General features: G+C 46.6%; 1 protein-coding gene across 1 annotated transcript; it reads left to right on the forward strand.

Annotated features, from left to right (window-relative positions):
- The first annotated feature begins 1,818 nt into the window (after positions 1-1,818).
- Positions 1,819-21,172, forward strand: PLSCR3 (phospholipid scramblase 3). The gene is made up of 7 exons (XM_033170741.1): positions 1,819-1,849; positions 12,074-12,351; positions 14,100-14,142; positions 15,799-16,019; positions 17,901-18,062; positions 19,119-19,280; positions 21,022-21,172. The coding sequence occupies exons 1-7, from the start codon at positions 1,834-1,836 to the stop codon at positions 21,082-21,084; spliced, it is 945 nt and encodes a 314-aa protein (XP_033026632.1). The 5' UTR covers positions 1,819-1,833; the 3' UTR covers positions 21,085-21,172.
- The last annotated feature ends 4,285 nt before the right edge of the window (positions 21,173-25,457 follow it).

A 25,457-nucleotide genomic window follows, 5' to 3' on the forward strand; every position in this document is an offset into this window, starting at 1 on the left:
TTCCCTGTGGGTGCCTGTTTTTTGTTTTTGTAAATACCTTTTGTTTGGCTTCCTGGAGACAGGCCCCAGGTCTGTATTGTGATGAAGAATGAATGCAAAGGGCTAGAGTGGGCGGCCAAAAGGGTTGCCTCTGTGCCAACTATGTTTACCCGCTTGTGTGCCAGTCGGAGAGGAGGCTGTGTGTGTTTGTTTGAATCTAGGAGAGCAGCCCTCCTCGCTTTGCTGCAGCAACAGAGAGTCAACTCTCTCCAAATAACAAAGCTCAGGTACACAACGATAAGTGGGTTACAGGTAGGTAGCCGTGTTGGTCTGCCACAGTCAAAACAAAATAATAAATAAATCAAATAAATCAAATAAAAAAATCCTTCCAGTAGCACCTTAGAGACCAACTATGTTTGTTCTTGGTATGAGCTTTTGTGTGCATGCACATTTCATCAGATAACAGGAACAAATTTAGTTGGTCTCTAAGGTGCTACTGGAAGGAATTTTTTATTTGATTTATTTAAAGATAAGTGGGATGTCCGTATGGGTGCAGATTTTGAAAAACGTGTGGCACAAATCCAGTATCACTCAGCACAGAGCAGTTATTTCTCCAGATTTAATAGCATACCTTAAGGAGTCCACTTCTAACTAATGGCCTCTGCTGCCTTATTTATTTCACCATACAAATGGAAATGACTCTCTGATGAAATTGGCTTTTTAAACTTTCTATTTTTACATGCATTATATTGTAACCACTTCCAAAGCCCTTCTCGTCAGCCAGAGAACTTTTGACCATGGATGGTTCTTAACATACGTACTTGTTCTTGTATTATAATTTATAGAATTGTGCAATCAGGATTGAATGAGTACAGTCAGGGTGATTGTAGTGTTTCCTGGTCATGTAATTAAAAATAAGAGAGCCAGCGTGGTGTAGTGGTTAAAAGCGGTGGACTCATAATCCGGTGAACTGGGTTTGCTTCCCTGCTCCTCCACATTCAGCTGCTGGGTGACCTTGGGCTAGTCCCACTTCTCTGTAGTCTCTCAGCCCCACTCACCTCACAGAGTGTTTGTTGTGGGGGAGGAAGGGAAAAGGAGATTGTGAGCCGCTTTGAGACTCCTTCGGGTAGTGATAAAGCGGGATATCAAATCCAAACTCTTCTCTTCTTCTTCTTTTAAGACCTGTGCCAATCGAGGTTCTGGAGACCAAGCCTTATGAGGAACGGTTGAAGGAATTGGTTATGTTTAGCCTGGAGGAGAGGAGACTGGGAGGGGTGTGTGATAGACAGCTTCAAACATCTAACAGGGAAAGGTGGATGGAGCAAGCTTTTTTTTCTCCTGATCCTGGGAGCTGGGACCTCCAGTGGGTTCCAGTTACATGAAAGGAGATTCTGACTCAACTTTCTGAGGGTAAGAGCAGTTCGACAGGGGAACGGACTCCCTTGGAAGTCGGCGGACTGCATTAGATGTCTTAAAAGAGAGTTTGGATGGCTATCTGTCAGGGAATCTTTAGCTGCGATTCCTGCATTGCAGCGGGTTGGGCTAGATGACCCTGGGGGGACCCTTTCAGGCTTATTTGAGACATCTTGTGTTTTTTTCTCTTCTTGAAAAACCACCCCTTGTCTCTCATTTTCTCCCTGCCTCCACCCACCCAGCCGAGGCCAGACCTCCTAATATTTTGCAGATTTCTTTGCTGTGCTAGCGGCCGATATGCACCTATCCCGAAATGATCCCGTTCTCTTCCTGTTTCCTCGCAGGGACGTCCAGATGGAAGGCAGCCGCCGCTGCTGATCGGAAACGCACCGGAAGTGGGGTCATCGTCCGCCCCCCGCCCCTCGCGAGACGGATACAGAAATGGCAGCAGCTCCAGGTCTGGCGTGGCCTTTCATCGATGGCTTACCTTCCTTTCTAATTACGTTGCTAAATTACGGAGGAAAGGAAGGAGCTGTCCCCCACATAAGTAGTAACTTGCACGTATATTTTGGGCAGGGAGGAATCCTTACGCGTGGGCCGTATACTCAAAAGTTAAATCCAACCCAAATGTTTTCCAAGCTCTCTCCCTTCAGAGGATGCAAAGTGGATTGCAGCCCTTGGGAGATCTATAGATCGGCCTCCGATAGCGCAGTTAATTTTGCACGGCGCAAGCAGTTGCACAGCCATCCGGGCAAAATGGGAGAAATATTGGACGCGTTTGATTTCTTTGCGTAAACCGGCCTCGTGGCGCTTCTGGGATCTCGCCCTCGATTAGATTGTCCGCACACACGCAAAAAATCGGAACGCAATGCCAGTGGTTGCTGTGTGCATGTTTAATACTACTTTGACCTCTCTTTCTTGTAGAATTGTAGAGTTGGCAGGGATACCAAGCATGGGGTATAAATTACACACACACACAGAGCTGTGCCTTCGAAGCTGAACGCCTTGCGAGTCGGAACGTTTTGGCTCCCAAATGCTGCAAACCCGGAAGTGATTGTTCCGGTTTGCGACCGTTCTTTGGAACCCGAATGTGCGGCGCGGCTTCCGATTGGCCGCAGGAGCTTTCTGCGGCCAATCGGAAGCCGCGCCTTGGTTTCCGAACGTTTTGGAAGTCGAACGGACTTCTGGAATGGATTGTGCTCAACTTCCAAGGTACCACTGGATACACATACATATACATATAGATATATATACACAAACAAACACACACACACACACACACACACACACACACACACACACACACACATATTATCTAGTCCAACCCCCTGCAATGCAGGAATCTTTTACCTAGTGTAGGACTCGAACCCACAACCCTCAGATTAAGAGACTCACGCTCAACCGACTGAGCGATCCAGCCTCATCCATACCCCCTCCTTCTCCAAAAATGGATAAAAGACCATTTCTTTTTTTAAGTCAATCTGATCCTTTGGCTTAACGGTTTGCTGGGGGGCGGCAGCGCTGCCATTATTTCCACAGACAGACACATATTTCCCCTCCGACAATTAACTTGCAATATTTAATCCGCTGAGCTCGGTGGCGGAGCACCTGCTTTTTCCAGGCAGGGTTTGGGAAACACCCCTTTGTCCGAAATACTTGAGATCTGGTTGCCGGTTAAGGGAGACCACCCTTCGCCAACCTGGTGCCCTCCCCTGGCAGTGCAGAGAGCTGTAGCCCCACAACATCTGGAGGGCGTCAGGCTGATTGATATATGGCCTCAAGGGGGTGGGGGGGTGGGGAGCCACGCACTGACCCAGCTGGTCCCCAGGGACTCCTGTGGCTACAGCTCAAACCCTGAAGGTTGAAATGGGTCACATGACCTCAGCCCACCTCTGGGCCAGATCCAGATCCCCCACACCCCAGGGTTAGATCCATGGTCTGGCTCAGAGGCAGCAGTGCTTCTGAATGCCAGTTGCTGGGAAACACTGGAGGGGGGAAGAGTGTCGGTCTTGTGTTCGAATCCTGCCAGAGGGTTTCCCATAAGGTCTGGGCACTGTGGGAACAGGTGGCTGGACTAGACGGGACATTGGCCTCATCCATTGGGCCCTTCTTATGCTCCTACAGTCCCTGCGAGAGCCAGGGTGGTGTAGGGGTTTAGGGTGTCAAACCAGGACCTGGGAGAGCAGGGTTCGAATCCCCACTCGGGGATGGAGGTATCTGGCTGAGCTCGGGATCCGCTTGCTGCCCAGTCCACCTCACAGGGTTGTTGTGGGGTTGAAATGAGGAAGGGCGGATCGTTTCCGCCACCTTGAGCTTCTTGGAGGAAAAAGGCGAGATTGTAAACGCAGTAAAGAAATAATAAGTAAATATGTAAGGCGACGATGCCTTGCGTTCCAAAATGGGACCAGATGAGGGTTGGACTAGATGTCCCTTGGGGATCCCTTCCAACTCTACATGCCTGTGAAACAGGGTGGATTTGATTTAAATCAAACTGATTTAAATCACTAGTCAGTAAGGCTTGATTTAAATCACAGTTTTCTACATAAAGACTAATTCTTGCTGGTATAACTTTAATATGCAAGTAGATGAAGATTTGTACAATAACAACTTTTCATATTAGTTTTTTTATTATCCCCAGTTTAATAGGTTAATCATTCATATTTGGACAACTTTTCTGTTGTTCTTAGGAAGGAGAAAAATAATCATTACCTTAATAATAACAATTTAAATAGATTTATTAGATCCATTCCACTCCAAACAATCAGAAAAATATTGTTTATATTCTGTTCACTGAACTTCTTGAAACTTAACACTGAAGGGGTTGATTCTGTATTCATAGGTTTGTAGAACAATAGGATTAAGGTCTTTTTCTCAACTCTGTTCATGTTATAATGTTTTTGCTGTGAAGAAGAGGCATGTGATCTCTGCTGAGTCGAATTCAGTTTTGAGAACTCCAAAAGTAAACCAAGCATCTGTGATAATATCTTGTAGGCAGAGAAACTGCCCAATAATCATACAAAAACCTCTGGAAGAGCCTAAATGACATTGTGAATGGATTAATGGAATTTATTTACCAAAAAAATTAAACATACTGGTATACAGCCTTATTCTACACAATTAAAAAACTAATCTTTATTTCATGATTGAATAACCTTTGGATGGTAAAATATTTTCCTCAGAAAGCATTTTATTTTAAAAAAAAATCCAATTAAAAAAAAAATCCGATTTAAATCAAAAAAATCCATTTAAATAAAAAAAATCCGATTTTTTTTTTTTTTAAATCATTGATTTTTATCCACCCTGCTGTGAAATATTGGGCCTTTTTATAGATCACCTCGCCCCCATAGAGACCGAACTGGACTGGCAGGTCTCTTTGCTGCAGAGGATACTTTTCTGTGCCCCAAATCACCTCTGAGTCTGCAGTCGTGGCTGCTTCTCCTCCAAGGAGCGTCAAGGTTGCCAAATGCTGATTCCGACAATATGCAAATGGTGTGCTCTCTCTCCTCGCCTGTCTCAATCGTCTTTGCCTTTTCGGTCTTTATGCCAATTCTGCGACAGTCTTGCCTCTCTTTGTACAGTGGGACCTCGGTTCTCGGAAGTCCGTTCCAAAACCGAGGCGCGCTTTCCCACAGAAAGTAATGCAAAACAAATTAATCCTCTCCAGGCTTTTAAAAACAACCCCCAAAACAACAATTTAACATGAATTTTACTATCTAACGAGACCACGGATCCGTAAAACGAAAGCAATAATCAATGTACTGTACTATAAAATAAATAAGACAGTATTGTAGATGATGAATTTTTTTAAAAAAATAAAATTATTCCCTGCACTGATGATAGCTTTTATCCATTTCCGCAGTCACACAATCAATCAATCAATCAATCAATCAGTAGCTGAACTGGCTTCCACACAGTCACAAAAACAAATGAACCATAAAAGCCTCAGAAACAAAAACGCAAAAACAAAAAGCGCCAAATTTAATCCGTTCCGGGAGTCTGTTTGACTTCCGAAATGTTCGAAAACCAAGGCGCGGCTTCTGATTGGTGCAGGTGCCCCGGAAACAATAGCCGACAGCCGCATCGGACGTTCGGCTTCCGAAAAACGTTCGAAAACCGGAACACTTACTTCTGGGTTGACGGAGTTTGAGAACCAAGGTATGGCTGTACTCGTGTTTGGTTCTTGAAGTAGCTGGAGAAGGTCCAGAACGGGACAGTTAAAAGAGGCGAGGGCTGTTAGGTGCCTTGCTTAGGAACAGCGGTGTGCAGTTAACCTGTGGAACTCCTTCCCTCAGGAAGCAGTGACGGCCAGCAATTTGAGAGGAGCGAACAAGTTCGTAAGTCTCTTGATTGTTGCTCGTCCTGATGTCTTTGCTCTTCCTCCAAGGACAAAAGGAAGGAGTGTTTCTGAATATCAGAATACGAGAGCTTAGTGTTGTATAATGGTTAGAGCGTCGTACTAGGGCCCCGGGAGACCCGGGTTCAAATCCCCGCTCGGCCATGAAGTTCACGGGGTGACCATGGAGTCAGTCGCTGCCTCTCAGCCTGGTCTACCTCACAGGGGGTTCATTGAGGTCCTTGGTGGGGGGGAAATGATACGCGAACGCTATAAAGATGTCCAAAGAAATAAACAATTATATGAGTTTTAGAAGACATCTGAAGGCAGCCTTGTTTAGGGAAGTTTTTAATAAATGGTGTTTTAATGTATCTTTAATGTTTTGCTGGAAGCTGCCCAGAGGGGCTGGGGAAACCCAGCCAGATGGCGGGGTAGAAATGATAAATTATTATTATTATTATTATTATTATTAAAATAAAAATATCAGTTGCTGGAAACTGCAGGATTGGAGAGGTCTCTTGTGATCTGTTTCTGCTTGCGAGTGTCCTGTTGTGTGATATGTGGCTGTTGGCTGTGAGAGCAGGATGCTGGAATAGATGGGCCTGATCCTGTTTGTTATGTTAACATAGGAACAAGTCAGCCCAGTGATCCATCTAAGTCCATACCGTGTAGGCTATATGCTTCCTTGGAAGCTTGTTGGCGGTGCTGATAATAATTAATAACTAATAATAATTAATAATTATAATATTTATATCCAGCCCACCTGGCTAGGTTTATGCCAGCCACTCTGGGTGGCTCCCAACAGAATATAAAAAAATGCGATAAAACATCAATCATTAAAAACTTCCCTAAACAGAGCTGCCTTCAGATGTCTTCTAAAAGTCAGATAGTTGTTTATTTCCTTGATATCTGATGGGAGGGCGCCACCACCGAGAAGGCCCTCTGCCTGGTTCCCTGTAACCTCACTTCCCGCAGGGAGGGAACCACCAGAAGGCACTCGGAGCTTGACCTCAGTGTCCGGGCTGAACGATGGGGGTGGAGATGCTCCTTCAGGTATCCTGGGCCTTTGAGGCCATTTAGGGCTTTCAAGGTCAGCACCAACACTTTGAATTGTGCTCAGAAACGTCCTGGGAGCCAATGTAGGTCTTTCAGGACCAGTATTATGTGGTCTCAGCGGCCGCTTCCAGTCCCCAGTCTAGCTGCCGCATTCTGGATTAGTTGCAGTTTCTGGGTCACCTTCAAAGGTAGCCCCACGTAGAGCGCATTGCAGTAGTCCAAGGGGGATATAACCAGAGCATGCGCCACTCTGGCAAGACAGTCTGCGGGCAGGGAGGGTCTCATCCTGCGTACCAGATGGAGCTGGTAGACAGCCGCCCTGGACACAGAATTGACCTGCGCCTCCATGGACAGCGGTGGGTCCAAAATGACTCCCAGGCTGCGCACCTGGTACTTCGGGGTCACAGTTACCCCATTCAGGACCAGGGAGTCCTTCATCCTTCATCTCTCTTTGCAAGAGCCGACCCCCCTCTGCAACCGAATGCCCACCAAACGTTGCAAATGCCTAATAACAAGTTTGCCTTCGTTCCTCCTCTCCTCGCCCTCCTTCTCCGGATTCCAAAAAGGGGGGCAGCGTCTCTGAGTCTTCACGGGGAAGGAAAAAGAGGGAAAGGGACTCTTTCGGCCAAAATGATGGAGGGGATGGAGCGGATTCCCCTAGGAGGAAAGGGTCACAGCGTTTGGGACTTTTGGGTTTAGGGGAAAAAATGTGTGTAAGAAAGTGACTTGCTAGGAGTTTATAATTTATCTATTTTTTTGCATGGCGTGGAAAGAATGGGTAGGGAAATGTTTTCCTCTCTGAATCTTGTGAGGATCCAATGAAGCTGAATGTTGGAAGATTCGGGGCAGAGGAAAGAAGGTTCGTGCAGATGGAACTGTGGAACTCCCTGCCACAGGAGACAGTGATATCCACCAACTTGGGTAGCTATAAAAGAGAATTAAATGAATTCATGGAGGAGGAGAGGACTATTGATGGCTACTAGCCAGGATGGCTGTGTTCTGCCTCCGCAGTTGGAGGCTGTAAATGCTTCCGAATGCCAGTTGCTGGAAACCCCAGGAGGGGAGAGAGCGGCTCTTGTGTTCGAATCCTGCTTTCGGGTTTCCCAGAAGAGGCATCTGCTTGCGCCCCCCCCCCCCCCGGGGAGAACAGGTTGCTGGGCTGGCTGGGCCCACCGGCCTGATCCAGGAAGCTCTTCTCACTTTCTGTGGGCAAGGAAGAGAAAAGAAAAGAGGGATTGGGAGAGAAACCGGAGAGGCGGATTCAGGTCTCTGCTGTAGACCTGGGCATCGGGGCATGAAAAGGCGCCGCTGCAGCTCCACCCAAGTCGGCTGTGATGTTCGCCACCCCCTTCCCTGGGGCAAGGCAAGGCCTATTGTGATGGAGCATGACTGGAATGCGGCTGGGCCGGATTGGGGCACAGGGGTGCCGCGCCACTGTCTGCCACCCCCCCCCCCGGGCACCTGAGACGTCTGCAAGCCTCCTTCTCAGTGTCGAATTTACATACAAGCTAAACATGCTACAGCTTACGGCCCCACTCTCTTGGGGGCCGCCAAAAAATTTAAAAGGGACAAAAAACCTGGATGTATATTTCCAAAATGTAAGATAAAATACAAATAAATTGCCTGATCACCTCATTTGTCTCCTGAGAAATCTCTATGTGGGACAAGAAGCTACAGTTAGAATTGGATATGGAACAACTGATTGGTTCAAAATTGGGAAAGGAGTACGACAAGGCTGTATATTGTCTCCCTGCTTATTTAACTTATATGCAGAATTCATCATGCGAAAGACTGGACTGGATGAATCCCAAACCGGAATTAAGATTGCCGGAAAAAATATCAACAACCTCAGATATGCTGATGGCACAACCTTGATGGCAGAAAGTGAGGAGGAATTAAAGAACCTTTTAATGAGGGTGAAAGAGGAGAGCGCAAAATATGGTCTGAAGCTCAGCATCAAAAAAACTAAGATCATGGCCACTGGTCCCATCACCTCCTGGCAAATAGAAGGGGAAGAAATGGAGGCAGGGAGAGATTTTACTTTCTTGGGTTCCATGATCACTGCAGATGGTGACAGCAGTCACGAAATTAAAAGATGCCTGCATCTTGGGAGGAAAGCAATGACAAACCTAGACAGCATCTTAAAAAGCAAAGACATCACCTTGCCGACAAAGGTCCGTATAGTTAAAGCTATGGTTTTCCCAGTAGTAATGTATGGAAGTGAGAGCTGGACCATAAAGAAGGCTGATCGCCGGAGAATTGATGCTTTTGAATTATGGTGCTGGAGGAGACTCTTGAGAGTCCCATGGACTGCAAGAAGATCAAATCTATCCATTCTCAAGGAAATCGGCCCTGAGTGCTCACTGGAAAGATAGATCCTGAAGTTGAGGCTCCAGTACTTTGGCCACCTCATGAGAAGAGAAGAATCCCTAGAAAAGACCCTGATGTTGGGAAAGATGGAGGGCACAAGGAGAAGGGGACGGCAGAGGATGAGATGGTGGGACAGTGTTCTCGAAGTGACTAGCCTAAGTTTGGCCAAACTGCGGGAGGCAGTGGAGGATAGGGGTGCCTGGCGTGCTCTGGTCCATGGGGTCACAAAGAGTCGGACACGACTGAACAACAACAACCTACCACAACAGGGTTTTGTGTTGTGTAGGCTCCTAGGATGGGCCCTGCCTGCTAGCCTGCTCCCTAAAATATCACTGCTTTGCTCCTTTCTATATATAGGGTGCCTACATTCTGCTATTTATAATTATTAGTAGTTTGCATCATATATTTACACCTCTTTCATGTTGTAGCAAGTTTCTAGAGACTGGATTATGAGTCCTTGTAAACTGTGTTTTTAAAGGAACTTTTCGTTATTGCCAAATGCCCATGTGTTTGCCTTATTAAGTTATGAATTAAAAATCGTTTTAAGTTAGAGCTTATTGATTATTTCACTATTAATACACTTCTTCTTAATTGTATTTCAGTTCAACAGTCACTTTGATCAAAGACATCTTTTGTGATGTGCAAATGGCTTTAGATACCTATTAGGTCCATAAAATAGCATATAGCAGATATTCAACACAAAAAATAGCGACAATTTGTTGTTGGCGAAGGACGGCTGGACATATAAAGGGCCCCTTTACCTTCAGTAGCTTAGGACCTCATCAAACCTAAATCCGGCCCTGGGGGGACAACGTAGGTGGTCCCACTGGACTTTGCCCCCCACCCCAAAATAGCTGCCCACCAGTAGCATCCTGAATGCTATTTTTATTTATTTATTAAAGAAAAGTATTTTAAGCTCATGACCTGCTGTCACTTCCTCCCTGGCCATGACTCCTCACTGCTTTCCATTTGCAATTTCCTTTTTCTTTGTTTTCAGCTTTCTCCGCCCTGCCGTTTCTTTCTCCCTGTGTTTTTTCTCCTCCGCACGCGCGTCAACTCCTCCGATCGCTCTTTCCTTTTGCCCCCTCCCCGGCTCAGCTCCCGTCAGACCCGGAAACCCCAGTTTCAGCTAGGAAGTAGCGAGCCATTTATATAACTTCTTAAAAATAAAATAGGGGACCCCTGACCATTAGATCTAGTTGTGTCCGACTCTGGGGTTGCGGCGCTCATCTCGCTTTACTGACCGAGGGAGCCGGCGTACAGCTTCCGGGTCATGTGGCCAGCATGACTAAGCCGCTTCTGGCGAACCAGAGCAGCGCACGGAAACACCGTTTACCTTCCCGCCGGAGCGGTACCTATTTATCTACTTGCACTTGATGTGCTTTCGAACTGCTAGGTTAGCAGGAGCAGGGACCGAGAGACGGGAGCTCACCCCGTCGCGGGGATTCGAACCGCCAACCTTCTGATCAGCAAGCCCTAGGCTCTGTGGTTTAACCCACAGCGCCACCCGTGTCCCTAAAAATAAAAATAAAATAAGGGGAAACAAAAAAGTCACAGAAGCCGGCCGTGCTTTCAAGTTCTCCGTAAATTATCTGGGAAATTCTAAAACTTTCCCCCTTTTTTGTGGCTTCTCAGGTTGACCCTAATAAAGGTATTACCCAACTGTGGAGCTCAGAATATTCTTCTTATAATATGGTTTGCTTTTTATAATTTGCATCTTTCTGCAGGAATATTTATTTTTGGTTGGTTGGTTTAAGGGGGACACTGAGATGTCATGGTTTTGCGGGTTTTTTTTTTACCACCACACCTCCCCATTTTTCCCATTCTGTATTTCTTTCTTTCTTTATATAACTTTTTCCCATTCTGTATTTCTTTCTTTATTTATATAACTTTCATTAAATTATATAATTATATAATATAATTTTCATTTATATAAATTAATGAAAATTATTTGAAATTTTCATTTATATAATTTTCATTAATTTATTTATATAATTTTCATTAAATTTACTGTTTTGCAGTTTAAAGATATCAGCGACGACTTCCCTTCTCTTTCCATTGGTTCATTTTACCTATCACAAATCCCTGCATATTTGACAAAAACTATACCATTCAGTGTTCCATTCTTGCACCCATCAAAACTTATTTACACTGCAGAATTTATCTTAATACTGCCAATGTTTTCAAGTGTAAACAGTCCCCAAATATATTCAGTAAACATTTCCTAAAATTCTTTAAACGCATATTATTCTTGTTCTCTTATTCTGTATGTTAGGTCCGCAAGCTGCGCATATTCCATCAGCTCAAGTTCCCATTCTTCTTTGGTTGGGACCTCGCCCGTTTTCCATTTTGGGGCTAACAAAACATGGGCCGCAGTGGTGGCGTACATAAGTAACCTTTAATAATAATGTTTATTGAATATATGGGTCGGGGGGAGATTGTGTACATTTGAAAACGTTGGCAGCGCCACAATAAATCCGACAGTGTGAATAAGTTTTGATGGAAGTAAAAACGGAAGGCTGAATGGTTTGGTTTCTGTAAAATATGCAGGGATCGATGCGAAATGAACCACAGAAAGAGAAGAAGGGAAGTCATTGACATTTTATGGTTGTTTAAATCAGGCTTCCTCAACCTCGGCCCTCCAGATGTTTTGGGACTACAATTCCCATCGTCCACGACCACTGGTCCCGTTAGCTAGGGATGATGGGAGTTGTAGTCCAAAAACATCTGGAGGGGCAAAGGTTGAGGAAGCCTGGTTTAAATGAATATCCTAAATTGTAAAACAGAAAATGTAATAAGAATTATATATATTAAAAAGTAACATTTGTTTCTTAAAGGCACAGTAACATTTTTTTTAAGGATTTGGGGGTGTAGATGAGTTTTAAACAATATCTCTCTCTCTTCCCCCCCCCCATCCCATAGGGTACCACATTCCACAGCCCGGATATCCCACCGCATCTCCCCCATACCCCGTACACCAACCTCACCCCGTCCCCACGGCGCCGAGCCCCGGGTTCAACGTCTACCCAGCCGGCAGCCCCGCAGCGGGTCAAATAATCCCTCCCCAGCCGCCTCCTCGTGCCTTTCGGGATCACTCCGCTACGCCTCACCACCACCAAGCTCCGGACCCCCACGCGGGCATCACCCCCTACCTGCCCGTGGCCAGCAACATCCCCCCCGGCCTCGAATACCTGGCACAGGTAAGGGTCCGTATCCCGGCTGTCGGGCCGCGCACGCTTTTCCCTGCGTTCAAATTCTCTGGCTTCTCCAGCCGAAAGGATCTCGAGCAGCTTGAGAGGGTCATCTAAAGACATCCTTCCACTTGGTACACAGTTAACCTGTGGAACTCCCCGCCACAGGAGGCAGGGACGGCTTTAAAAGAGGATGGGACAAATTCGTGGGAGGAGGAGAGGGCTCTTGGTGGCTACGCTCAGGTTGGTAGGCCGAGATGGAAGGGACCCCAAGGGCCATCTAGTCGAACCCAATCTTTTCCTCGAACCCACGACCCTGGGATTAAGAGTCGCATGCTCTACTGACCACAGATTCCCCATTCCTGGTGCACAGAATCGTTGCTGTTGACGCCTTTTGCATCTCCCTCACATCCTGGTCCCTTAAATCATGGGTAGGCAAACTAAGGCCCTGGGGCTGGATCCGGCCCAAATGCCTTCTAAATCCAGCCCACGGACAGTCCAGGAATCAGCAGTAGAATGTGTCCTTTTATTTAAGATGCATCTCTGGGTTATTTGTGGGGCATAGGAATTCGTTCATTTTCCCCCCCTTCCAAAATATAGTCCGGCCCCCCACAAGGTCTGAGGGACAGTGGACCGGCCCACGGCTGAAAAAGGTTGCTGACCCCTGACTTAAATGCTTAAATGCACCCTGCCCCAGAATCGGCTGCAATTTAGCCCCGAGTCGTTCCTATAAATGGGCACAATCTAGCCTTTTCCTCCCACCTCAGTTGTATAAAATAAATCTTTGCAAAAGCAGCTGCAGGTGAATCTCGAAAAATTAGAATATCGTGGAAAGGTTCGTTTCTTTCAGTAATTCAACTTAAAAAGGTGAAACGAATATATGAGATAGACTCATGACATGCAAAGCGAGATATGCCAAGCCTCTATTTGTTAGAATTGTGATGATTATGGCGTACAGCTGATGAGAACCCCAAATTAACAATCTCAACTTTGGGGTTTTCATCAGCTGTACGCCAAAATCATCACAATTATAACAAGCAAAGGCTTGACATATCTCGCTTTGCATGTCATGAGTCTATCTCATATATTAAACTCCAGTAGCTAATGAAAACAATTGCTTACATAAATGGATTTTTCCACGATATTCTAATTTTTCGAGTTTCACCTGTATGTGCGGGGTGTGTGTGTGCGTGCGTGCTGCTGTACCAAACAGGTGACACCTGCTCTTGAAGGTGGAGGCTCAGGTGTGGCCTCTGTTAAAAGCTGCCAGGTGAGGTGGGCTGAGCTGAACCGTGCCTCTAAATCAGGGAGTGTCCAGCTTCAGAAACGACAAGGGAGTTCACCTTTTAAGGCCTAGAAATGCCGTATATTTCAATAGCTATGATACCTCTTTAAACAGACACGGCTTCCCCTGTAAAAATTCTGGGAGCTATAGTTTCCTTGGGGGTGCTGGTGTTGGTAGGAGACCTCCCTGTTCCCCCTCGCACAACTACAGTTCCCGGAGGGATCCCGTCTTCCATTTTTCTTCCCAGGGAACTCTGGGAATTCTAGCTCTCTGAGGGGAACGGGGGTCTCCTAATTCCCGGCACCCTCAACAAACTATAATTCCCAGGCTATCCTTTGCGGGAAGCCATGATGGTTGAAACTGGCTTTAAATGCATGTGGCCTGGGTCTATGTTGTGGATTATTATTTATTTAGGTGGGGGGGGAGACACACATTTTTTTACTGATTTTTTGTGGCCTTTCTCTCTCCTCAGGTTGACCAAATTTTGATACACCAGAAAGTGGAGCTTGTGGAAGGTGAGAGACAAAGGGCGGTATCTCAAAGTGATTTCGCCATTTTTTTTTTTATAAAAACCTTACACAGCGGAAAAAAGCAATTACTAAAATTTCGCGTAGAAAGCAATCCCACGACGAAGAGGATGAAATCGTAGTAACTTCTTTATACGAATCAGTGGTGCGACCACGTTTGGAATAGACGGTGCTACGGTTTTGATCGCCTCGCCCTCAGAAAAGGGTGTTGGAGAATTGGGGAAAGGGTTCAGAAAAGGGCAGGAAAAAAGGATCGAAGGGGTGAAGCTTGGGGGATGGAAGTTTAGAATAAAAAGGATTAAGCCACAGAATTCGCTCACACGGGATGTTGTGAATGGCTCCCTACCTGGATGGGTTTGAAAGTTGATGAGTCAGAGCCAGGAAGGATAGTTTTTTATTTTAATTATCTTCTACTTTGGCGATCCCTCGTAGCCGAGTAAGACTGTCTGCCATAAACATGGTCTTAACATGGAGTTCGTAAGTGACTGTGGAGGCCAGTTCTGGATCCACACATCCTTCCACAGTGGGGACATTGTTTTCCGGGTGGGAGTCAAATCACGGTGAGGGTTTGCCAAGCGTGCCTTCCTCTTGGCGCGTTTCTCCCTTGCGTCCTGAGTTCGAGTGTCTTCAAAGCCCATGGGATTTGATATGGTACCCAACCGCTAAATCAGCTGTGAAATATTTAAGGAAAGCAGAAAGAGGCGGAAGGAAGTCCGACTTTGAAAGGTTAAAATGATTGTGAAATTAATGAAATGTATAAACCTGAAAAGTATTAAAAAAACTTAATAAAATAAAATAAACTCCCCACTTGGCCACGAAGCTCATTGGTGAGCCTTGGAACTCCCACTTGATATCAAAAAAGGTGCCTTTGCCATGCTCTTTTCGGCACCTGCTAAAAATGTTCTTGGTTAAACAAACCTACCCAGTTGCTTAGAAATGCTGCTGTGAATTTTAACCTTAGTCTGTTGCTGTTTCAGCTTTCCAAAAGTCTTAAATGATTTCTATTAATTTTTCTTATTGATCATCTTCTTGTTTTATCTTATTTGGAAACAACTTTGGAACCGCAGGAAAAGGGGGGAGGAAGTCAGGTTTTAAAGTGTCAAAATGATTGTAAAATCAGTGAAATGTATATATATCTGAAAAGTAAAAATGTAAAGGGACCCCTGACAGTTAAGTCCAGTCGCGGATGACTCTGGGGTTGTGGCACTCATCTCGCTCTATAGGCCGAGGGAGCCGGCGTTTGTCCGCAAACAGTTTTTCTGGGTCATGTGGCCAGCATGACTAAGCCGCTTCTGGCGAACCAGAGCAGCGCATGGAAACGCCGTTTACCTTCCCGCCGGAGCGGTACTTATTTATCTACTTGCACTTTTGACGTGCTTTCGAACTGCTAGGTGGGCAGGAGCAGGGACCGAGCAACGGGAGCTCACCCCATCACGGGGATTCGAACCGCCGACCTTCTGATCAGCAAGCCCTAGGCTCTGTGGTTTAACCCACAGCGCCACTCGCGTCCCTATCTGAAAAGTATATATAAATTAAAAAGGAGAGAGGGTGCCCAGGAAGGCCGTCGATGGTGGCGCATGAGGGCACCAGGCCTGTCGCATCACCATAAGTGACGCCACTTCTTCCCCCTCTTTCCCTCTCCAGCGTTCATAGGCTTTGAGGGAAACAACAAGTATGAAGTGCGCAACAGCCTGGGCCAGCACATCTTCCACGCCCAGGAGCAGAACGACTGCTGCACGCGAAACTGTTGCGGATCCCTGCGGCGCTTTTCCATGCGGCTGGACGACCCGGCGGGACGGGAGGTCCTGCGCATGGTGCGCCCCCTGAAATGCGTCAGCTGCTGGTTCCCTTGTTGCCTTCAGGAGGTGAGCAGTGCGCCTGCCCGGTCCGTGCCACGTGTGCGGTTCTGGTCGCCTCGCCTCAAAGCGGATATCGTCAAAAGGGTTGGGGAGGGTTCAGGAAAGGGCATGCAAAATGATCAAAAGGAGGGGGTTTGCAATGTTTGGGACTTTTTGGTTTGGGGAGAAGGCAAGTACAGCGGTGCCTTGGTTCTCGAACTTAATCTGTTCCAGAAGTCTGTTCCAAAACCAAAGCGTTCCCAAACCAAGGCGCGCTTTCCCATAGAAAGTAATGCAAAACGGATTAATCCGTTCCAGACTTTTAAAAACAACCCCCAAAAGAGCAATTTAACATGAATTTTACTCTCTCACGAGACCACAGATCCATAAAATGAAAGCAATGATCAATGCACTGTGCTATAAAATAAATAGGACAGTATTGTAGATGATGAAAATTAAAATTACTATTTTTCCCCTTACCTGCACTGATGATAGTCTTTGTTTGGATGGGGGGGCAGCTTTTATCCATTTCCGCAGTCACACAATCGGTCGATCAGTAGCTGAACTGGGTTCCACACAGTCACAAAATAAATGAGCTCAAAAACAAAAATGCAAACTAAATAGCAAAAACAAAAGTGCCAAATTTTAATCCGTTCTGGAAGTCCGTTGGACTTCTGAAATGTTTGAAAACCAAGGCGCAGCTTCTGATTGGTGCAGGCGCCCTGGAAACAATAGCCAACAGCTGCATCGGACATTCAGCTTTCAAAAAACATTTGAAAACCGGAACATTTACTTCTGGGATTTCGGTGTTTGGGAACCAATGCGTTTGAGAATCAAGGTATCACTGTATTGTTAAAGAGTTGGGAAGGGTTCAGAAAAGGGCATGCAAATGAGCAAAAGGAGGGAGTTTGCAATGTTTGGGACTTTTTGGTTTGGGAGAAAAGCCTAATAATAAGGAGTTGTTTAAGATTGGGTGGCTGTCTGTAGGCGATGAAAGGTCTTCCTCCCAGAGCTTGAGAAAGAGAACTGTCCTTGTCTAGGAGAGGTTGAAGGTCTCTGATGATGCGTTGAACTGTTTTTAAAAGGGGGTAGATCCCTGCCAGTTTTTAACTCTTATGAGTGGGTCGCAGTCTCTTGGGACAGATAGGTAGCCGTGTTGGTCTGCCATGTTGTTGTTGTTGTTCAGTCGTTCAGTCGTGTCCGACTCTTCGTGACCCCATGGACCAGAGCACACCAGGCACGCCTATCTTTCACTGCCTCCCGCAATTTGGCCAAACTCATGCCAGTCGCTTCGAGAACACTGTCCAACCATCTCATCCTCTGTCGTCCCCTTCTCCTTGCGCCCTCCATCTTTCCCAACATCAGGGTCTTTTCCAGGGAGTCTTCTCTTCTCAGGAGGTGGCCAAAGTACTGGAGCTTCAACTTCAGGATCTGTCCTTCTAGTGAGCACTCAGGGCCGATTTCCTTGAGAATGGATCGGTTTGATCTTCTTGCAGTCCATGGGACTCTCAAGAGTCTCCTCCAGCGCCATAATTCAAAAGCATCAATTCTTCGGCAATCAGCCTGAAGGCTGAAGGCTGGTCTGCCATAGTCAAAACAAAATAATAAAATAAAAAATTCCTTCCAGTAGCACCTTAGAGACCAACTAAGTTTGTTATTGGTATGAGCTTTCATGTGCATGCACACCACAGAAGAAGTGTGCATGCACACGAAAGCTCATACCAAGAACAAACTTAGTTGGTCTCTAAGGTGCTACTGGAAGGAATATTTTTATTTTTTATTTTTAGTTTAGTCTCTTGGGAGTTGGCCACCCCTCGGATTCAAGTCCAACCCCCTGCAATGCAGGAATGAAAGACTCCCCGGTGAATGAGAGGTGCCCCGTGCAAAACTGTTCTCTTCTCCCCGCAGCTGGAAGTTCAGTGCCCGCCAGGCACCACCATCGGGTACGTGGTTCAGACTTGGCACCCCTTCAACCCCAAGTTCTCCATCCAGAATGTCGAGAAGGAGACGGTGCTTCGCGTTCTGGGTCCTTGCTTCGCCTGCAGCTGCGGCGGGGACGTCAACTTTGAGGTGCTCACGGGAGCGGGCGGCAGTTTGGGAAATCCCCCCCCCGCCCGAGATTTACATTGGTGGCGAAGGGCACTTTGCACATGCTCAGAAGCCGTGCGTCCTGAAGGCCGCTCTTTGCAATAAGCAGATCCGCTCACCCCTTTTTGGAAGAAGGGGCTCTATCCAAGGCAGGGTGGGTTTGATTTAAATCAAATCGATTTAAATCACTAGTCGGTAAGACTTGATTTGAATCATTTTTTATTTTTACAGAAGGACTCATTCTTGCTGGTATAATCTTAATATTTACAACCAGAAGAAGGTTTTGTTTTTGGAATAATAAATTTTCAGAGTAGTTTTTGCAGTTGTATCAAAAAATTACTGATTTGGTTATACTATTAGAAATACACAGACAGATAATTATGAAATTATTGCGAGGTTTAATAAGTTTGTATTTGGACAACTTTTCTGCTGTACTTTATTGGAAGGAGAAAAACAGCCATTTCCTTCGTAACAATTTAAACAATTTATTTAACTAAAGCAATAACATTATAACATATGTATCCATGTTTGTTAACTGATGTGGTTAAACTTTTACACACACACACAGACGTATATTTTATATACCGTATATAAACTTAGACTGAGTTTTAACACACATGAAAACCTTAAAACAAATCCTTATTTCCTGATGAATAGCCTTTGGACTATAAAGTAACTTAAATAGGAAAATATCTTGAGAAAGATTTTTCCTCCAAAAGCATTTTATTTTAAAAATCTGTTTTTTTTTTTTTTAAAAAAAATCCAATTTAAATTTAAAAAATGTTTTTTTAAAATGTTTTTTAAAAAAAAAAAAAAATCATTGATTTTTATCCACCCTGATAAAAGTCAGTTCCTGCCCTGGGTGGAACAGGAAGTGGCTTTCTAAGATATAGGAAGATGGTGTGCGAGGTCACTTCCTTCGAATGGACGGCGGGGTGGCTTATGAGGTCACTTCCTGTGTTGGGGCAGTGAGCCTCTGATGTCACGGCTTGTGCTGCAGGGCAGTTGCTGACCGCACCTCTCCGTACCTTCCTGCAGGTGAAGACGCGCGACGAATCGCGAGGCGTTGGGCGGATCAGCAAGCAGTGGAGTGGCCTCCTCAAGGAGGTCTTCACCGACACAGACAACTTTGGGATCCAGTTCCCCATGGACCTCGATGTCAAGATCAAGGCGGTGCTTCTAGGAGCGTGCTTCCTCATTGTGAGTTCATCATCATCATTTTATTTGCATGCCGCCTTTCCACAGTTAAAAGGATGCTCAAGGCCGTTTACAACATGAAAAGGCGGCTTACATACCGGTTTTTTCTCCCCATAGGGCGCACCTCATTTTTAGAGGAGGAAACAAGAAAAAAATTTTTTTCTGGTTTTCCTCCTCTAAAAGCCCTGTTTTTTTGAGGATCAGCTAAAAGTTTTGCAGCTTTTTTGCAAAGGGAAAAGCCCTGGTTTTTTGAGGATCAGCTAAACGTTTTGCAGCTTTTTTTGCAAAGGGGAAAAAGCAAAGCTCCTTTTGCAAAGGGGGAAAAGCAAAGAGGAAAAGCCCCGTTTTTATGGGGTTCAACTCACAGTTCTACAGCTTCTAAAGGAAAGGGAGCCTTTTCTACAGTTTCCAGACAGATAATCTAATCAGCCAGTCCCATGTCGCTGGGGAAACAAACAACCTCCCTCTGCAGCACATTCAACAATGGAGGGCGAGGCTGAAAGGGAGCCGGGACTCTTATCTCTCTCCCGATCTCTTGCTGATCAGCTGCTGAGCGGGATCCTTTCAACATCCCCTTGTCTCTTTGTAAAATTAAAAGCATGATCTGCTTTTGGCCCCTGGGCAATTCGGCTCCAGGGACCACCATTTGCTCCATGAGACGCACAGATATTTCCCCTTAATTTTCAGGAGGAAAAAAAAGTGCGTCTTATGGAGCGAAAAATACGGCACTTTTGTAAACCAAGAAAATCTTTAATAAAACAAAAAACAAAAAAGACATAACGACATAACGAAACTGAACAATTTCCACATAAAATAAAGATACAAAAGGTTAATATCAGTAACAACAGCAGAAACTCCCAACCCAACTTTCCCCCCAAATACCCCCTCCCAAGCAGAGAGCCTTCCATCACAGGGGATGTGTCATACGTTTTAAATTAGAAGAACGGGATGTTTTGCCAGGAAATACAAGCGCAGAGAACGGGCTGGACTTGGAGGTCGCTTAAGGTCTAGTAACTTGCCACCTTCCCTCGGAAATTATTCTGGTTTTTGCATTTAATTATATCGCTTCTATCCTGCCTTGTTGCTGCAGCTGCTGTTGAGATTATTATCTGTATACTATTACAGTCAAGCCTTGGTTCCCGAACGGCTTAGTTGCCGAACAAATTGGCTCCTGAACGCCGCAAACCCAGAAGCAAGTGTTTGCGAACATTTTTCGGAAGCCGAATGTCCAGTGTGGCTTCCGCTGCTTCCGATTGGCTGCAGGAAGCTCCTGCAGCCAATCGGAAGCCGCACCTTGTTTTTCAAACGGACTCCCGGAATGGATTGAGTTCGAGAACCAAGGTACCGCTGTATATCATAAAAAGTGGTTTGCTTGGAAGAAAAACGTGAAGCCGTACAATAAAACCACAAAGAGTTAGAAACGGACCTCAATAATATATCAATAAGTAGAACAGGTGTGATCCAACACAAATGCCTTTCAGGTGCACATCCTGTTGTCATACTCTCTTCGCCCAAAGCTGCCTTCCAGCTGTTTTGGATCACAACTCGGCCGCAGCATCTGGGGGTGCCAATGTAGTCCATAACATCTGTCAGGGAGCTGATCTATCCGGATACCTGGGTTGGAGTGTGTCTGTCCTGCAGAGCATAAAACTCACCGACTGCGGAGCAATAAAACGCACCATCGTAAATGAATGAATAAATTACGTTAGTTTACCGTCGTTTTTTTCCTCCCCTCTCTCTGCAGGATTTCATGTTTTTTGAAAAGACGGGGGAAGTCGGACAGAGGAGTTCGGTCATCACAAGCTAGAACCTTCTCAAAGCTGGGATTTCCTCTTTTCTCGATGGATGCTTTCCCAGTTCTGACATGACAGTGGGGGAGCGGTGTGTGTGCGTGTGTGTGTTTGCGTGTTTGTGCAAGGAAGAGCAATGGAATAGTGTCCCTGAGTTAGGCACATTCCCTCGCGTTTTTCGAATCCACACAGAAGGAAAAAGGAGGAAAAAATTTAAAACATACTAGGTTCCTGCTCTGTAATGACTTGTTTCCATAACAGCTTGAGGAAGCCAGGCTGAGATTTTGGCAGCCCAGGGTATTGCTTTCTGCCCCCAACCCCACGCGGAAGGTTGTTACTCACAGAGATCACAGACTTGTACGGTTGGAAGGGGCACCCGAGGGTCATCTAGCCCAACCCCAAGTCCTCCTTCACGCGGCGCATCGTTAACCTGTGGAACTCATTGCCACAGGAAGCGGTGATGGCCGCTAACCTAGATGGCTTTAAAAAATATTAGGCAAATTCACAGAGGAGCCACGCTGCACGGTCAGACCAAGCACTGCTTCTAGAAATACCTGTTTCTGAAGCCGCACGAGGGGAGAGCGGCCTTTGTGGTCTAATCCTGCTTTGGGGCTTCTCATCCGGTTGGCCGTGGTGAGACCAGGATGCTGGCTAGGAGGACCTTTGGCCTAACCCAGCAGGAGGTTTTTCGGTGCTTTACGATCTCTGGCGAAAGGTTTGGATGTCTTGCGAAGGCCGCGTGTGGGGCTGAATCGACGTTTTCTTTGGCAGGCTCTGGATTGGGACCAGAGCCTTCCGGCGGGCTGTGGTATTTGTCCCTGTGCTTTGAGGGCATGTCGGTGCCAAAAGCGAATGGGCCCCCGAGGGAGTGGTCCATCCTTGAACGCGAAGAGGTGGGTATACTGTTGGTGCACACGAGTTTTTCTGCCATTTTCGGCGCATGCGCGAGAGATTTAATAGCCCCCTTTGCAACCCAGGCAAACCAAGTGGCCAGCCCCCCACAGAGCCTTAAAACATGGGGAGCGAGATTTCTAGCCTCTCGGGCCTCTTCCATCAGGCCAGCGCCTCATTTCTGCAGCTGCAGAGAGCTGGATTTAATTAAAGGTTGCCTGCAGAGGCTGCGGGGTCAGGTTTCAAACTCCCTACCGAGACAATAGGAAGGCGCAGGGACAGAAAGAGAAATGGATGTTCCTTTCTGGAAATACAGAAAGCAGCAATGACGCTTGGATGGGCCTGCAGCGAAAAAACATTAGCCGGCCTTTTTCAATAATAATTATAAAAAAATAGGCGGTCTTGGGCGTGGGAGATTCCAGGCATCGCAAAGATGAGCTGCAGCCAGGTCGTAAACATTCAATAAAAAGTTAAGAGCTGGCTGGGTCAGGATCCATCTGGCTCAGCACCCCGTTCTCACAGCAGCCAGCCCAGCCGGATGCCCATTATGGGGAACCCGCAAGCAGGATTCGAACACGAGCCCTTGCCCCACCTTTGGATCCCAGCAACTGGTATTCAGACGCATGGCTGCCCTCCGACCGTAGAGGCATGGCCATTGTGACCAGGTAGCCTTCGCCTCCTCCGTGAGGGTGTCAGATCCTCTTTTAGAGTTGTCTGGCTTGGTAGCCGTCCCTGCCTCCTGCGACAGGGAGTTCCACAGTTGCTGCCGCGCGAGTTTTGCGCCCCGTTTCTGAGACGCACCCTGCGCAAGATGAGCGAGGGCCACAGTCCCCGAGTAGTTCTGCTCCATTTCTGGTCGTTTTTGCTCAGCGTTTGGTTTTAATAGTAGTCCCCAGCGTTCTTTTGGAAATTTGAAAATACCCATTTCACAGTGGCTCAGTGTGCTCTAACTGACAGTGTGGGACGGACCTGTGTGTGTGTGTGTGTGTCAGAGAGAGAGAGAGAGAACGAGAACGAGAAATAGAAAGAGAGATGGAAGGTATAATGTGGAGAAAATGACTTTTAAAGAAAGCAGACTTTGTTGTTGTGCCATGAGAAAGCGCAAGAGAGCTTGGATGTTGGATCGTACATCTCCTGCCCAAACCTCCCTTGTACATATTTTTTTTTCTGGGGGGGTAGAGGGGTTCACCTTCAGAACTAGGCCCTCAGCCCCATTTAATCTCTTCTGGGCTTCTGCCAAAGCCTTGGGTCTCCGACCGAGATACCAAACTACTTCACAGATCTGCACACTGGTTATCCACGCCACATTGCCTTAACCACTAAACCCGGGAATGTCCCTGTCTATCCTTTTTTTAAAAAAGGGATGGCGGGGGGGTTGTTGTTGTTCCCCTCTAACGTCAGGTTTGCAGCAGCACCTCCCCGTGTGTCGAGGAACCCCCCAATGCTTGCATAATACAGTACCACTTAATGTTCTGTGTGTTTTATATATATATATATTTAAATGTTTACACCTCTGTTGTCTTGCGGTGGGATTGGGGCATGCGGAGGGAATAGAGAGAGGAAACAGATTTGGGGGTATTTTAGACCCTCCTCTCCTCCTCACCCCCCCCCCACTGCACCAAAAGAAAACAAAAGAGGGTAAAAGTCGAAGCCTTTCGAGGCTCGTGGGACGAAAGTCTCGAGTCGAGAGCGTCGGCTCACGAGGACGGAGGCTGCGAAGGAGCGGAAGGCGATTTGCACACGAAGAAATCCACCCACCGCCGAGCTGTTAGAAAGCTTCGGAGAGGTCAAGGCGAGAGGCAGGACAATTGGCCGGCGGCCGAGGAGACGCTGGAGAAACGGTTGGACAACGTGGTTCGTGTCTCATCGACCTGACCATGGCGGTCGTCTTCGGAGCTGGTGTTTAGCCGGACAGGCGAACGGGATTGAGGAAGGAGCGGTTCCTTCGGGGGGGTGGGGGGCTGCAAGAAAGGCAACCGCCTTGTTTCTTTGACCACACCTTCTGTTCCTCCGCAGCAAACCAAAGAATAAATGTATGTCGTTGTTCCCCTGGGCTCCTCCTGCAGTCCTTTGCGTCGTCTCGTAACTTTTCTCCCGTCGCCTCGACCGCTCTTCTCCCGTCGCCCAGCAGCATTCGTGGAATCTTGGGTTTGTAGAGTTGGAAAGGGAACCCAAGGGTCATCCAGTCCAACCCCCTGCAATTTCGTCTCCCCCCCAGAGCTGTGTTCGAAACGCGGCTATAAAAGCTAATTGCCTTAAACCTGGGTTGCGGTCACCGCAGTGGAAGGTCTAGGAATCTCCCCCCCCCCAGTGGAATTTGTTATCATTACTATTCATTTCAATTCCACACTGTTTTATATTTTAAAGAAAGAATATAAAAGCAGTTTATGTTAAAACATTGAATGAAACAGTGCAGAATATAACAAATTCAAGCTTTGGGGAAAATATTCAGAGCCTTCTCCAAGGGACATTTTGGTCTTCCCATATTGATTTACCTACTTAATTTGTAGAGCAGGAAGACTCTAGGAAGGCAGTGCGGTGTAGCGGTTAGAGTGTCAGGCTGGGACTTGGGAAATCGGCACCGACCACGTGGATGAGGAGAAGAACGTAGTCGTTGTGGTTGCGGAAGAAATGCAAAGAGATTGCAGTGTGCTTCTGAGAGTAAAGCCTCCCAAAATGTCAACTCTGCAGCTTCTGTGATGTTTTATTATTGCTCTGCAAGGATGTTGGAAGAAGCGTTGGAAGTATTGATGGAAAAATTGATGCATCGATTTAAGAGAGCTGCATTATATTAAGAGCATAGCATTATAGCATCTTACGAGTTGGAAGGGACCCCCGAGGGTCATCTAGCCCAACCCCGCTGTAATGCAGGAATGACAGGTGGCCATCCAACCTCTGCTTATAAATCTCCAAGGAAGGAGAGTCCACCCCGTTCCCCTGCCAAACAGCTCTTGGCATCAGAAAGTTCTTCCAAATGTTTAGTCGCAATCTCCTTTCTTGCAGCTTGAATCCATGGGTTCAAGTCCTCTCTAGGGCAGGAGAAAAAAAGTTTGCTCCCATCTTCCATGGGGCAGCCCTTCAGATATTTGAAGATGGCTATCGCCTCCTCTCTGTCCCCTCTTTTCCTGGCTAAACATACCCAGCTCCTTCGACCGTTCCTCACCAGGCTTGGTTTCCAGACCCTCGATCATCTTGGTCGCCCTCCTCTGGCCACCTTCCAGCTTGTCGACATCCTTCTTAAACTGTGCTGCCCAGAACTGGACACAGCACAGTGGCAACTTGGTTCTCAAAACAACTTGGAACCCAAATGCCGCAATTCCAAACCCGGAAGTAAGTGTCCCTGTTTGCGAACTTTTTTCGGAAGCCGAACATGCTCCGTGTTTTGAGTGCCACACTTCCATTTCGAGTGTTACGCTGAGATCTGTCTGTTTTTGCAGCTCTTTTTGTTTTGTTTTTGTGACTGTGCGGAACCCAGTTCAGCTACTGATGGATTGTGTGA

The sequence above is a fragment of the Lacerta agilis genome, chromosome 14 (assembly GCF_009819535.1).
Source record: "Lacerta agilis isolate rLacAgi1 chromosome 14, rLacAgi1.pri, whole genome shotgun sequence".
NCBI lineage: Eukaryota > Metazoa > Chordata > Lepidosauria > Squamata > Lacertidae > Lacerta > Lacerta agilis.

What these genes read in the sequence shown, in the direction of transcription:
- PLSCR3 (XM_033170741.1), top strand. An exon ending in GCCTCGAATACCTGGCACAG is followed by an intron (nt 12,352 to 14,099) that starts GTAAGGGTCCGT and finishes CTCTCTCCTCAG; the next exon opens with GTTGACCAAATTTTGATACA. An exon ending in TAGGAGCGTGCTTCCTCATT is followed by an intron (nt 19,281 to 21,021) that starts GTGAGTTCATCA and finishes CTCTCTCTGCAG; the next exon opens with GATTTCATGTTTTTTGAAAA.